This window comes from Eleutherodactylus coqui, chromosome 1, assembly GCF_035609145.1.
Source record: "Eleutherodactylus coqui strain aEleCoq1 chromosome 1, aEleCoq1.hap1, whole genome shotgun sequence".
Classification (NCBI taxonomy): Eukaryota; Metazoa; Chordata; class Amphibia; order Anura; family Eleutherodactylidae; genus Eleutherodactylus; species Eleutherodactylus coqui.
The window spans coordinates 221212749-221225622 of NC_089837.1; the positions used below are offsets into that span (position 1 = coordinate 221212749).

The 12874-nt window shown below is 47.1% G+C and overlaps 1 protein-coding gene across 1 annotated transcript in view; it reads right to left on the minus strand.

Annotated features, from left to right (window-relative positions):
• SLC18B1 (solute carrier family 18 member B1) overlaps positions 1-12874 on the minus strand; it is a 55903-nt gene that overhangs the window by 10524 nt on the left and 32505 nt on the right. Inside the window, exon 10 of the mRNA XM_066605599.1 lies at positions 1161-1256. Coding sequence (XP_066461696.1) covers positions 1161-1256 — 96 coding nt within the window. The remainder of the gene's footprint in view (positions 1-1160; positions 1257-12874) is intronic.

Sequence of the window (12874 nt, forward strand, 5' to 3'; positions counted from 1 at the left end):
AAATTTAATGCAGTAGCGTTATTCAAATTTTTCTGTCATTTTGTCGAAAAAAAAAAAACACAAGCAGACGGCGCTAACTTACACTCCCTCACTCATCAGCTGTCTGCCAGCAACTGCCAGCTTCTGCAGACAGGAAAAAAAATCCAAGCATGCACATTAGGGTCGCCTAAATACGTGCACCAAACTACGCCTCACTAGCTTCCAAGGTTCCACAAGGTTGGATACTTTTTGAACACACCTCTTATATAATTAAATACAAGAAATAAGCAAAGGTAAAAATGAATGCAAAAATAAGCAATACCAGCAAAATATACCTTTCATATAATAAGCCAATTTGGTAAAAAAAATGGCATCAAAAGCAAACTAAGAGCACATAAGGAAGAAAAGCCCTTCCATTCATACCAAAGCAAGAGTCCTTCATGCCTCAAAAGGTGAAAGTGTAAGCTAGTTTTGCCCTTTGCCTGCAGTGGGACCCATTGGAAATCCACACAAAATCTCCATAAATTAACATGCATATTCTATCCTTACAGTAGTGTAAATAAAGTCCATGGCAAATCAAAATTGCTGCCATACGCAGCAATAGGCTGGCTCACCATCGGCTCCACAGTGGTAAAACGCTGAGCCTGGTCTCAATGTTTCACACTTAAAAGAAGTTGTCCCACGAAAAATATTGTTTATAGATAAATCCATCCCATAATAAACATTTTTTGTATTTGCACTTAAACTATTTTTATCCCCAGATATTCTAGGACTAATGTTAGAAAAGCGCCAATGGTTTTTATTCACCTCAGTAATTGTTCCACCTGCTGAGTCTTGCTTCTCTATCAGCTCTACTGAGTATATTGAGTGATCCCTGGGGTATCCCTGCTTCTGAAGTTGCTGCTTCTTCTCTGCTTGCCAGAAGGTATGGTGAGCAACAGTGATTGCAGTAACACTGATTTATCACCTGCTCACTGGCTAGATTGTTTTCTCAAGAGTGTCCCCTCAGTTAGTAATATATAGAATAGCATAACACACTGCATTGCAAAACTGTTTACACTTATCAATTACAGTCATTGTCATATCAAAAAGTCACAAGCCAATCTCAACGTACAGGGCAAGGGAGAAAGGCTGAATAATAGTATAGGACAGTAGGTTATAAAGGTCTAAGGCATACTTACTATGCTGCACTGAGCATTTCTGGATAAACTGGTATACCAGAAAGACCTATACAAAACCCATCCAGAACCAAGACAAAGACAAACAGCCAGAGTTTACTGGAAAAAAAGAAAAAAACAAAACATTTTTTGTCAAGTGTATTCTATAGTTTACTCCACTCATAATAATGCATTTTCGAAGAAATCTTTGCTATCCACTGCACACTGTAGCTTGTTTTAGCACTTATTAAGCATGCTCTAATCTCTGAGCTGCTAGAGCACCACCTAGTGTGGAAATGCAGACCAAAAATGAATGCCACCTTCTTCTTACCATCTAGTTTTGTGACCTGTGGCAGTTGTAAATAAGTCGTGATAGTATATAACTTTGCCAAATTTTGCCACTTTTTCTACTAAAAGAACAAATGTATAAAAAGTAAAAAATGAATGAGGCACTGTCTGTCTAAGCCATTTCTATTTCAATGACCATTGTCCCTCAAAGCTATCAAGGGCCCTTCCTACTCCTTTCACATTTGAATAACTGCTTATTAAGAGTTTATTCACACAAGTTGGTAGTTTGTTACAATTACCACAAAAAAAATACACTCTTTGTAAAAAATTTTAAAAAGTCAAGCACCTGCATGCAGAGTTTCACGTCTTGCTGTAAAACTCGGCATGCAGTTACAGCTCAGGAAGATATGCGAATGTTTAGAATTTTGGCGAGATTAGATAAACCCTTCTTGTCACCTGAGGGCTTAAAAGTGGTTCCAACCTTGACCTATAAAAAGGCTCCTAGAGGCTCCCTGTGTGCAGTGGCCTCTTCTTCCGCTTGTGTAAAGCTTGTTGATCACTAGACGCCTCTGACGCAAATCAAAGATTTTGACCAGTTACAGTTTGAGAAGGGGCACATTACTGGAATGCAAGAAGCTGGATGGTCGTATTGACATATTGCCTGTCACATGGTCTGGTCTGACCAGATTGTTAGGGGTTGGGACCAGTGGATACATGAGGACATATGCACACAAGGCAACTGGACTGAGGATGCCCTCAGCAGACCACCAGTAGAGAGGATCATCTGATCGTCCAACAAGCACGAGCAGCTCCAACTGTTTTTCGTTGTCTGCCATCTAGAGAACAGGTGGCACCAAGAAATTTCTACAAACACAGTACTTTTGCACGGGCTGATAGTCAAATGAGCAATGTCGGGCGACTATCAGCCCGTGTACATACAGCTCCCAACAGGGCACTGAACGAGAAGTCACTCAGCTGTCACTAGCTTCAGCTCACTGTAATGGAACCAACTGCTGAGCGGCTTTTCACTCAGTGTAAACAGGAGTCGCTCAATCTATGAGCAACTCCTGTTTACTGTGAATGGAGGCGGGTGGGCTAGAACAATAGTTGCTGGTATGGCTGTCAGGTGCTTATACACCCAACAGTCGTACTATGTAAAAGGTACCCTAATAACACACCCTAGCTATTTACAAAAGCTTGTCTTTTGTAATTTGTCAATTGGTCAGAGTCCATCATTTATGGAGTACATGAAAAGCCATGCACCTCTTTATGCAGGACTATGTCATGAATGGTTTTAAATCTCTGAATGTAAGCAAGAATTTTTTCATTCACGGGCAGCATGGTAATAAGAAAACAGCTAAAACAAAGAAAGAAGGATGCTGTATTTAAGTGCACATCCAAAATGTTGTTGATTATGATTTTTTTTTAAATTTGGCATATTTTTCTATACTAATCTGTATACCGAGAAAAAGACCATGTGGTACTCCATGAGAAGAAAATCTACATCAGTGTAAAGTTCCAACAATAATATAGCCAGACTTGGAATATATAAAAAGGGTAGATGAACGACCATAATGTGACATCAAATTATCCTGCATTTTGTCAAAAGAGATCAACATTATGATGAGAAAATGTAATAATACATTTAGGCATTAGAATAGAAGTGCTATCCTTTATTGTAATGGACAGCAAATGTGTGGACCCACTGTGCCAACCAACCAGTTTGACTTTTGGGCTAAACCTAAGGGCATTATCCTGCCACTTCCCTGGTTTTCACCCTTTAACCCTTGTACAGGGATCTGGTCTTTTGCTGCGGGGAACTGAGCAGACTGCAACCTCTTGGAATAGTGTCGGTGTGGTTGGCAGCTGACCCACGAGAGTCAGAAGCACCGATGCAAGGCACCGTGAAACAGGTCAGACTGCAAACAGGATAAAGAGCAGACAGCAAAGTCAGAGATGGGAAAGCTCTGCTGGGTGACAGAGTATACAGATACAAATAGAGGATAAAGAGCAGACAAAGTCAGAGATCGAAAAAGCTATGTGGGATTACAGTAACAAACACATAAACAGGATCTGATGCAAACTCAGGAGAGCAGCAAACATACAAGAAAAAGCAGACAAAGTCAGAGACAGGCAACCTGTGTGTGCTGAACGTCTGAGACAAACACACAACACCACTCAGGCAAAAACAGAGGATCCCCAGCTCACTTAAATAGAAGGGTAATCCTTGTTAAGCTGCAGGTGGGCTGTGAGAACTAAGAAGGGTTAAATGCTGCAGTTCTGATAGAAAGTAGAAGCAAAGAGTCCATTCATACGGGAGGAGCAGAGCAATGCCCACATCTGCCCAGAATAGCAAGAGGGCAGCAGACACTGCTAGGCAACCTAACATTTCTATTCATATAGCTACTCTAAAATTTTAAAGGATACAGAATTAGAAAGCTTGCATATGCAATAGCTTGTAATAGAAGCAGAAGATATAGTAAAATGCATTATAACAGGCGCTCACTGATGAATCAATTACATAACTAGTGATCCAAAAAGATATGTTTAAGAAATAAACATTATGAATGATGGAAGAGTGTAATGTGATAATAATAATACATGCATACAAGAGCGATTCTTAAAAAAAAAACAATAGCCCTATCAATTGATAACAATTACCCACCTAGCTAGTGCACTTATGGTAGTGAAAGGATATGTCTCACCCTTTATTAAAACACTCTAAATCAATAATAATAAACAATGTAGTGCATACTTTTAATCAAGATCCCACAAAAGATTGCCTCATAGCACTGTATCTGTGAGACAACTGTCCAGTAATAATAAATCAGGCACTAACCCCATGCAATATTAAACATATAAATAATAGAGATGAGCGAATGTACTCGTCCGAGCTCGATACTCGTTCGAGTATTAGCGTGTTCGAGACGCTCGTTACTCGTAACGAGTACCACGCGATGTTCGAGTTACTTTCACTTTCATCTCTGAGACGTTAGCATGCTTTTCTGGCCAATAGAAAGACAGGGAAGGCATTACAACTTCCCCCTGCGACGTTCAAGCCCTATACCACCCCCCTGCAGTGAGTGGCTGGGGAGATCAGGTGTCACCCGAGTATAAAAATCGGCCCCTCCCGCGGCTCGCCACAGATTTATTCTGACACAGAGGAGGGAAAGTGCTGTTGGTGCCGGAGCTGCTATAGGGAGAGTGTTGGAGTATTTTAGGCTTCAAGAACCCCAACGGTCCTTCTTAGGGCCACATCTAACCGTGTGCAGTAGTGTGGAGGCTGCTTTTTGCAGTGTTGCACTTTTTTTTTTTTTTTGTATATCGGCCGTGCAGAGCATTGCGCCCTGCAGTAATTATACATACTCCAGGGCCAGTAGTGGTGGTGAGGCAGGGACAGAAGACATATATTTAGTGAATATAGGCAGTGGGCCTTTCCAAAAACATTTGGGGAAAAACATCTATTTGGGCTGCCTGTGACTGTCCTCAGTGTACTGGGTCTGTGCTGGGTGTAGTTGTCCTCCTAATTCATACGCAGCCAGCTAAGTGTTACAGCAGGCTTGCGCAAAATTATTTCCTGGCGTTCCGTAAGCGAAGTCAGCCTCCAACCACAGGCCAATAAGCGGCACATTTAATTACAGCGTTCTGTTTCTGCACTACTGGTAATACACCATGCTGAGGGGTAGGGGTAGGCCTAGAGGACGTGGACGCGGAGGCCCAAGTCAGGGTGTGGGCACAGGCCGAGCTCCTGATCCAGGTTTATCGCAGCCGACTGCTGTGGGATTAGGAGAGAGGCACGTTTCTGGCGTCCCCACATTCATCTCACAATTAATGGGTCCACGCGGTAGACCTTTATTAGAAAATGAGCAGTGTGAGCAGGTCCTGTCGTGGATGGCAGAAAGTGCATCCAGCAATCTATCGTCCACCCAGAGTTCTGCGCCGTCCACTGCTGCAACTCTGAATCCTCAGGCTGCTGCTCCTCCTTCCTCCCAGCCTCCTCACTCCATTACAATGACACATTCTGAGGAGCAGGCAGACTCCCAGGAACTGTTCCCAGGCCCCTGCCCAGAATGGCCAGCAATGGTTCCTCTCCCACCGGAGGAGTTTGTCGTGACCGATGCCCAACCTTTTGAAAGTTCCCGGGGTCCGGGGGGATGAGGCTGGGGACTTCCGGCAACTGTCTCAAGACCTTTCAGTGGGTGAGGAGGACGATGACGATGAGACACAGTTGTCTATCACTCAGGTAGTAGTAATTGGAGTAAGTCCGAGGGAGGAGCGCACAGAGGATTCGGAGGAAGAGCAGCAGGACGATGAGGTGACTGACCCCACCTGGTTTGCTACGCCTACTGAGGACAGGTCTTCAGAGGGGGAGGCAAGGGCAGCAGCAGGGCAGGTTGCAAGAGGCAGTGCGGTGGCCAGGGGTAGAGGCAGGGCCAGACCGAATAATCCACCAACTGTTTCCCAAAGCGCGCCCTCGCGCCATGCCACCCTGCAGAGGCCGAGGTGCTCAAAGGTCTGGCAGTTTTTCACTGAGAGTGCAGACGACTGACGAACAGTGGTGTGCAACCTGTGTCGCGCCAAGATCAGCCGGGGAGCCACCACCACCAGCCTCACCACCACCAGCATGCGCAGACATATGATGGCCAAGCACCCCACAAGGTGGGACGAAGGCCGTTCACCGTCTCCGGTTTGCACCGCTGCCTCTCCCCCTGTGCCCCAACCTGCCACTGAGATCCAACCCCCCTCTCAGGACACAGGCACGACCGTCTCCTGGCCTGCACCCACACCCTCACCTCCGCTGTCCTCGGCCCCATCCACCAATGTCTGTCAGCGCACCGTCCAGCCGTCGCTAGCGCAAGTGTTGGAGCGCAAGCGCAAGTACGCCGCCAGAGTTAAACGTGCACATAGCCAAATTTATCAGCCTGGAGATGCTGCCACATAGGGTTGTGGAAACGGAGGCTTTCAAAAGTATGATGGTGGCGGCGGCCCCGCGCTACTCGGTTTCCCAGTCGCCACTACTTTTCCCGATGTGCCGTCCCAGCCCTGCACGACCACGTCTCCCGCAACATTGTACGCGCCCTCACCAACGCGGTTACTGGCAAGGTCCACTTAACAACGGACACGTGGACAAGCACAGGCGGGCAGGGCCTCTATATCTCCCTGACGGCACATTGGGTGAATTTAGTGGAGGCTGGGACCGAGTCAGAGCCTGGGACCGCTCACGTCCTACCCACCCCCAGAATTGCGGGCCCCTGCTCGGTGGTGGTATCTGCGGCGGTGTATGCTTCCTCCACTAAACTACCCTCCTCCTCCTCCTCCTCCTCCTCCTCCTACGCAACCTCTGTCTCGCAATCAAGATGTGTCAGCAGCAGCACGTCGCCAGCAGTCGGTGTCGCGCGGCACGGCAGCACAGCGGTGGGCAAGCGTCAGCAGGCCGTGCTGAAACTACTCAGCTTAGGAGATAAGAGGCACATGGCCCACGAACTGCTGCAGGGTCTGACAGAGCAGACCGACCACTGGCTTGCGCCGCTGAGCCTCCAACCGGACATGGTCGTGTGTCACAACGGCCGTAACCTGGTGGCGGCTCTGCAACTCGGCAGCCTCACGCACGTGCCATGCCTGGCCCACGTCTTTAATTTGGTGGTTCAGCGCTTTCCGAAAAGCTACCCACGCTTGTCAGACCTGCTCGGAAAGGTGCGCCGGCTCTGCGCACATTTCCGCAAGTCCCACACGGACGCTGCCACCCTGCAACATCGGTTTCATCTGCCAGTGCACCGACTGCTGTGCGACGTGCCCACACGGTGGAACTCTACGCTCCACATGTTGGCCAGGCTCTATGAGCAGCATAGAGCTATAGTTGAATACCAACTCCAACATGGGCGGTGCAGTGGGAGTCAGCCTCCTCAATTCTTTACAGAAGAGTGGGCCTGGTTGGCAGACATCTGCCAGGTCCTTGGAAACTTTGAGGAGTCTACCCAGATGGTGAGCGGCGATGCTGCAATCATTAGCTTCACCATTCCTCTGCTATGCTTCTTGAGAAGTTCCCTGCAAAGCATAAAGGCAGACGCTTTGCGCTCGGAAACAGAGCCGGGGAAGACAGTATGTCGCTGGATAGTCAGAGCACCCTCCTGTCTATCTCAGCGCGTTGAGGAGGAGGAGGAGGAGCATGAGGAGGAGGGGGAAGAGACAGCTTGGCCCACTGCTGAGGGTACCCATGCTGCTTGCCTGTCATCCTTTCAGCGTGTATGGCAGGAGGAGGAGGAGGAGGAGGATCCTGAAAGTGATCTTCCTAGTGAGGACAGCCATGTGTTGCGTACAGGTACCCTGGCACACATGGCTGACTTCATGTTAGGATGCCTTTCTCGTGACCCTCGCGTTACACGCATTCTGGCCACTACGGATTACTGGGTGTACACACTGCTCGACCCACGGTATAAGGAGAACCTTTCCACTCTCATACCCGAAGAGGAAAGGGGTTCGAGAGTGATGCTATACCACAGGACCCTTGCGGACAAACTGATGGTAAAATTCCCATCCGACAGCGCAAGTGGCCGAAGGCGCAGTTCCGAGGGCCAGGTAGAAGGGGAGGCGCAGAGATCAGGCAGCATGTACAGCACAGGCAGGGGAACACTCTCTAAGGCCTTTGACAGCTTTCTGGCTCCCCAGCAAGACTGTGTCACCGCTCCCCAGTCAAGACTGAGTCGGCGGGAGCACTGTAAAAGGATGGTGAGGGAGTACGTAGCCGATTGTACGACCGTCCTCCGTGACGCCTCTGCCACCTACAACTACTGGGTGTCAAAGCTGGACACGTGGCCTGAACTCGCGCTGTATGCCCTGGAGGGGCTTGCTTGTCCTGCAGCTAGCGTCTTGTCAGAGAGGGTGTTTAGTGCGGCTGGGGGAATCATCACAGATAAGCGTACCCGCCTGTCAACCGACAGTGCCGACAGGCTTACACTCATCAAGATGAACAAAGCCTGGATTTCCCCAGACTTCTCTTCTCCACCAGCGGACAGCAGCGATACCTAAACAATACGTAGGCTGCACCCGCGGATGGAAGCATTGTTCTCCATCACCATCAAAAACGTGGACCTTTTAGCTTCATCAATCTGTGTATAATATTCATCCTCCTCCTCCTGCTCCTCCTCCTGAAACCTGACGTAATCACGCCGAACGGGCAATTTTTCTTAGGCCCACAAGGCTCAGTCATAATTTTTGTAAACAATTTTTATACGTTTCAATGCTCATTAAAGCGTTGAAACTTGCACCTGAACCAATTTTTATTTTAACTGGGCTGCCTCCAGGCCTAGTTACAAATTAAGCCACATTAACCAAAGCGATTAATGGGTTTCACCTGCCCTCTTGGTTGGGCATGGGCAATTTTTCGGACGTACATTAGTACTGTTGGTACACCAATTTTTTGGGGCCCTCGCCTACAGTGTAATCCAATTATTTTTTTTCCCACCTGCATAAAAGCTGACGTTACATCAGCTGTGTTGGGCACTGCAATGGGATATATTTATGTACCGCCGGTGGGTTCCAGGGAGCCACCCATGCCGTGGGTCCACACGGAGTTGTAACTACATGTGTCCACTTCTAAAGAGCCTCAGTCTGACTGGGGCATGCAGTGTGGGCCGAAGCCCACTTGCATTAAACATGACATTACCTCAGCTGTGATGGGTAATGCAATGGGATATATTTATGTACCGCCGGTGGCTTCCTGGCACCCACCCATGCTGTGGGTCCACACGGAGTTGTAACTGCATGTGTCCACTTCTAAAGAACCCCAGTCTGACTGGGGCATGCAGTGTGGGCCGAAGCCCACCTGCATTTAATCGGACGTTACCTCAGCTGTGATGGGCACTGCAATGGGATACATTAATGTACAGCCGGTGGGTTCCAGGGAGCCACCCATGCTGTGGGTGCACACGGAATTCCCATTGCGGAGTTGTACCTGCCTGTGACTATTTATAAAAAACCGCGATCTGACTGGGGCATGCAGACACCTTGACAGAATGAATAGTGTGTGGCACATAGGTTCCCCCTTGCTATGCCCACGTGTGCAGCTCCTGATGGAGGTGGCACAGGATTGGATTTCTCATTGCTTCTGTACAGCATTGTGGGCTATCGCCCCGCCCCTTTTAAAGAGGGTCGCTGCCTAGCCGTGCCAACCTTCTGCAGTGTGTGCCTGCGGTTCCTCCTCATGGCAGACGCACTTATAAATAGACATGAGTGTGGCGTGGCATGAGGGCAGCTGAAGGCTGTGCAGGGACAGTTTGGTGTGCGCTGTGGACACTGGGTCGTGCGGGGAGGGGGGAGTTGGGCAGCATGTAACCCAGGAGAAGTGGCAGCGGAGTGTCATGCAGGCAGTGATTGTGCTTTGTCGGAGGTAGTGTGGTGCTTAGCTAAGGTATGCATTGCTAATGAGGGCTTTTCAGAAGTAAAAGTTGTTGGGGGGGGGGCACTCTTGCCGCTATTGTGGCTTAGTAGTGGGACCTGGGAACTTGAGATGCAGCCCAACATGTAGCCCCTCGCCTGCCCTATCCGTTGCTGTGTCGTTCCCATCACTTTCTTGAATTGCCCTGATTTTCACAAATGGAAACCTTAGCGAGCATCGGCGATATACAAAAATGCTCGAGTCGCCCATTGACTTCAATGGGGTTCGCTACTCGAAACGAACCCTCGAGCATCGCGATAATTTCGTCCCGAGTAACGAGCACCCGAGCATTTTGGTGCTCGCTCATCTCTAATCAATAACTATTGATGTAAATACAAGGCTACCCCTTTTCATAATAGTCCAGATAGCCATAAATTTAAGTTTGATCATATTTTGCTTAAGTTCTGAAACTTTCATTCTGTGGAGGAATAATTATAGTTCAAGAAAATGTTAAGTTTGGAAAATTGATGAATCTCATGTAAGAAAAGGAAATGGTAATTCCTAGTTATTAAGCCCCATTTTTAGATGTGAACAAAGCCTTAGGCATCTCTTATCAAAGGCAGTCCTCTTAAAACCACATTTACCACACTAAAAGTTGGTTATATATCCAGAACAGTCATGAAAACTATTCCCAAAAAGAAAGATGCCACATGATTTTTATTAGTGTTCAAGCAAATCAATCTACAGTTTATCTCCACAAATGTGCGGAACATGAATTGATGGGGTAAATGCCATTCTGACAAGATAAAGTCATGGGTTTTCCATGCGGTCTACAAGAAAGGGTTACATGGATGCCATAAGATAAAAGAATTCTTGCAATGTGACAAACAAAGAGATCCTTTATAATAATAGGCTTCCCACTCTATGATGATGCAAATAGATGGCTAAAGATGTGAGATCCTTCATCAGATGTTCTACCACTGAAATGATTGAAAAGACGTTTTCAAGGCCGATTTTCAGCTTCTGCAAAGCCCTCACGGCATAGATTTTTTGACATGGATATATCAAAAAATAAACCAATTTTCTTCAGATTATCGACTTTGATACAGTTTTTTAAGAGTAGAAACTCACATAATCTTGCCTCCTGATATTCTGGTAAAGTGACTTTATGGGGATACCCATATAGTCAATCTATGAAGTCCTGGACAACCACCAAAAAAACAAAATGCTGAATTTCTGTGCATTTTTGTGAACGTCTCAAGAAGTAATCTTTTAGAATACCCATCCTCAGGTTACCTGAGATAGAAGCAAAAATGAATTGTATAGAGGGCCCCTGGAAAAACAAGATTTAGGTCTTACTATTAAATCCCTTTCTCATCTTGTTCATTGTGGGGGGGACAACTTGAAGACCATGGGTATAAGTACTGCCACTAGGAGCCAAACACTAAGAAGACAAAAAGTGCTAGCACCACCTGCTTCGCTAGATCTCCCTTGTAGGCACTAAGCTAAGCAGTTAGTATGCACGCAGTAGGAGCAGCCAAGCAGGAATGTGAAAAATAATATATATTTTAACATGATGTTGTAGTATTTGTAACTCAAAATGGCACCGTATGCATCAGAGAGAAAACTCCAGACCGGAGTAAAAAGGAACATAATTATCTGGGTTGGTGCTGTGTCCCACATTGAACAAGATGAGAAAGGGATTTTTAAGGCAAGACCGAAATCTTGTTTTCTATTCCATATCATTGGGGGGCATAGCTTGAAGACTGGGGTGTCCCAGAGCAGTTTCTTTCAGATGGGAAGACAGTGTATCTGCTCTAGGAGGCAAAGCAACCTCCTTGGTGAAATCCGTACACGGGCTTGAGCCTGAGCTTGAGCCTGGAAAAGGTCTCAGCGCAATGTGGAAATGCTGAGCTTCTACATATTGATTTAGGTTACTTAAACCATGATCTGATGGACCAAATAGTCAAAGAGAGGTTGGCTTCACGTGAAGCCGACCTCTCTTTGGCCATTTCTTTGATTGTAATACTGTTAGGACTGGGTGGTGTGGTCTGAGCTCCGTGCCTGCATGCCATCACAGACTGCAAAGCATTTGGGTAAAGTAGAGGTGAGCAAACAATTTTTTTGATTTTTTTAGATTGGAAAAGAACCCTGCCAATTAATGAGAAGGGGGCATGGGAACAATAACGCCCTGGAAAGATAGACTGTGTACAGCCCAAACTAAGGCTATGGCCTTTGGCGGCAAACTTAAACTCTTGATCGCTTCTGCTCCAAGATTCTGAGTGTAGAATTCCATGACCAAGACATGACCTCCCAAACCCAGGCATTTGAGACCTGGACAATCCCGGTCTCCTTAAACAGGAAACAAAAAAAAAAAAAGTCGACCCCCCACCCTGGGTAAATTGGACAGAGACCGTCTGTCATGTGCCGGATTTAGCAGAGGATGACCTTGAGTGCTGTGGTCGTGGACGCCAGGAGAGTTTGGGTTTGCAAGGGAGCCCTTGCTTCAGACCTTGTGATGTGCTTTTACTGTTTCAATCTTCCTGCCACACACATCTTTAAAAAACAAAGCATCCGCTATAGGAAGAGCGATATGTTTCGCCAATTGGGACACTTGTGGGTCCACTACTGATGAAGCCAACCATTTTTTCACTACTAAGGGCGCCCACCCACTGGCGTTTGCGATTTTCGTGCGTGAAAAATGCAGCGTTTTCGTCGCGTTTTTGGCAGCTTTTTCGCGGCATTTTCGCGTTAATTTACATTGACATTCATGGTTGCATTAACCCTTTCCAGTCCAATGTCGGGCCTGCCCCGACATCATCATTTTCCTCCACAGCTCCGATGTCGGGGCAGGCCCGACACTGCAGTGCAGGAGTGGATCTGCACCCGATCGTCAGGCACATCGGGTGCAGATGCACTCCTTTACTGGTCGTCATCGAGGACCCCCGAGGAGAAGGCAGAAAGGGTTTTTAACCCTTTCTGCCCACTTCTTTATACATTACATAGTGCTCAATTAGCGCTATGCAATGCATAGATTCCGGCCGGCGATCATGTGACCGCCGGTGTTACCTGACCC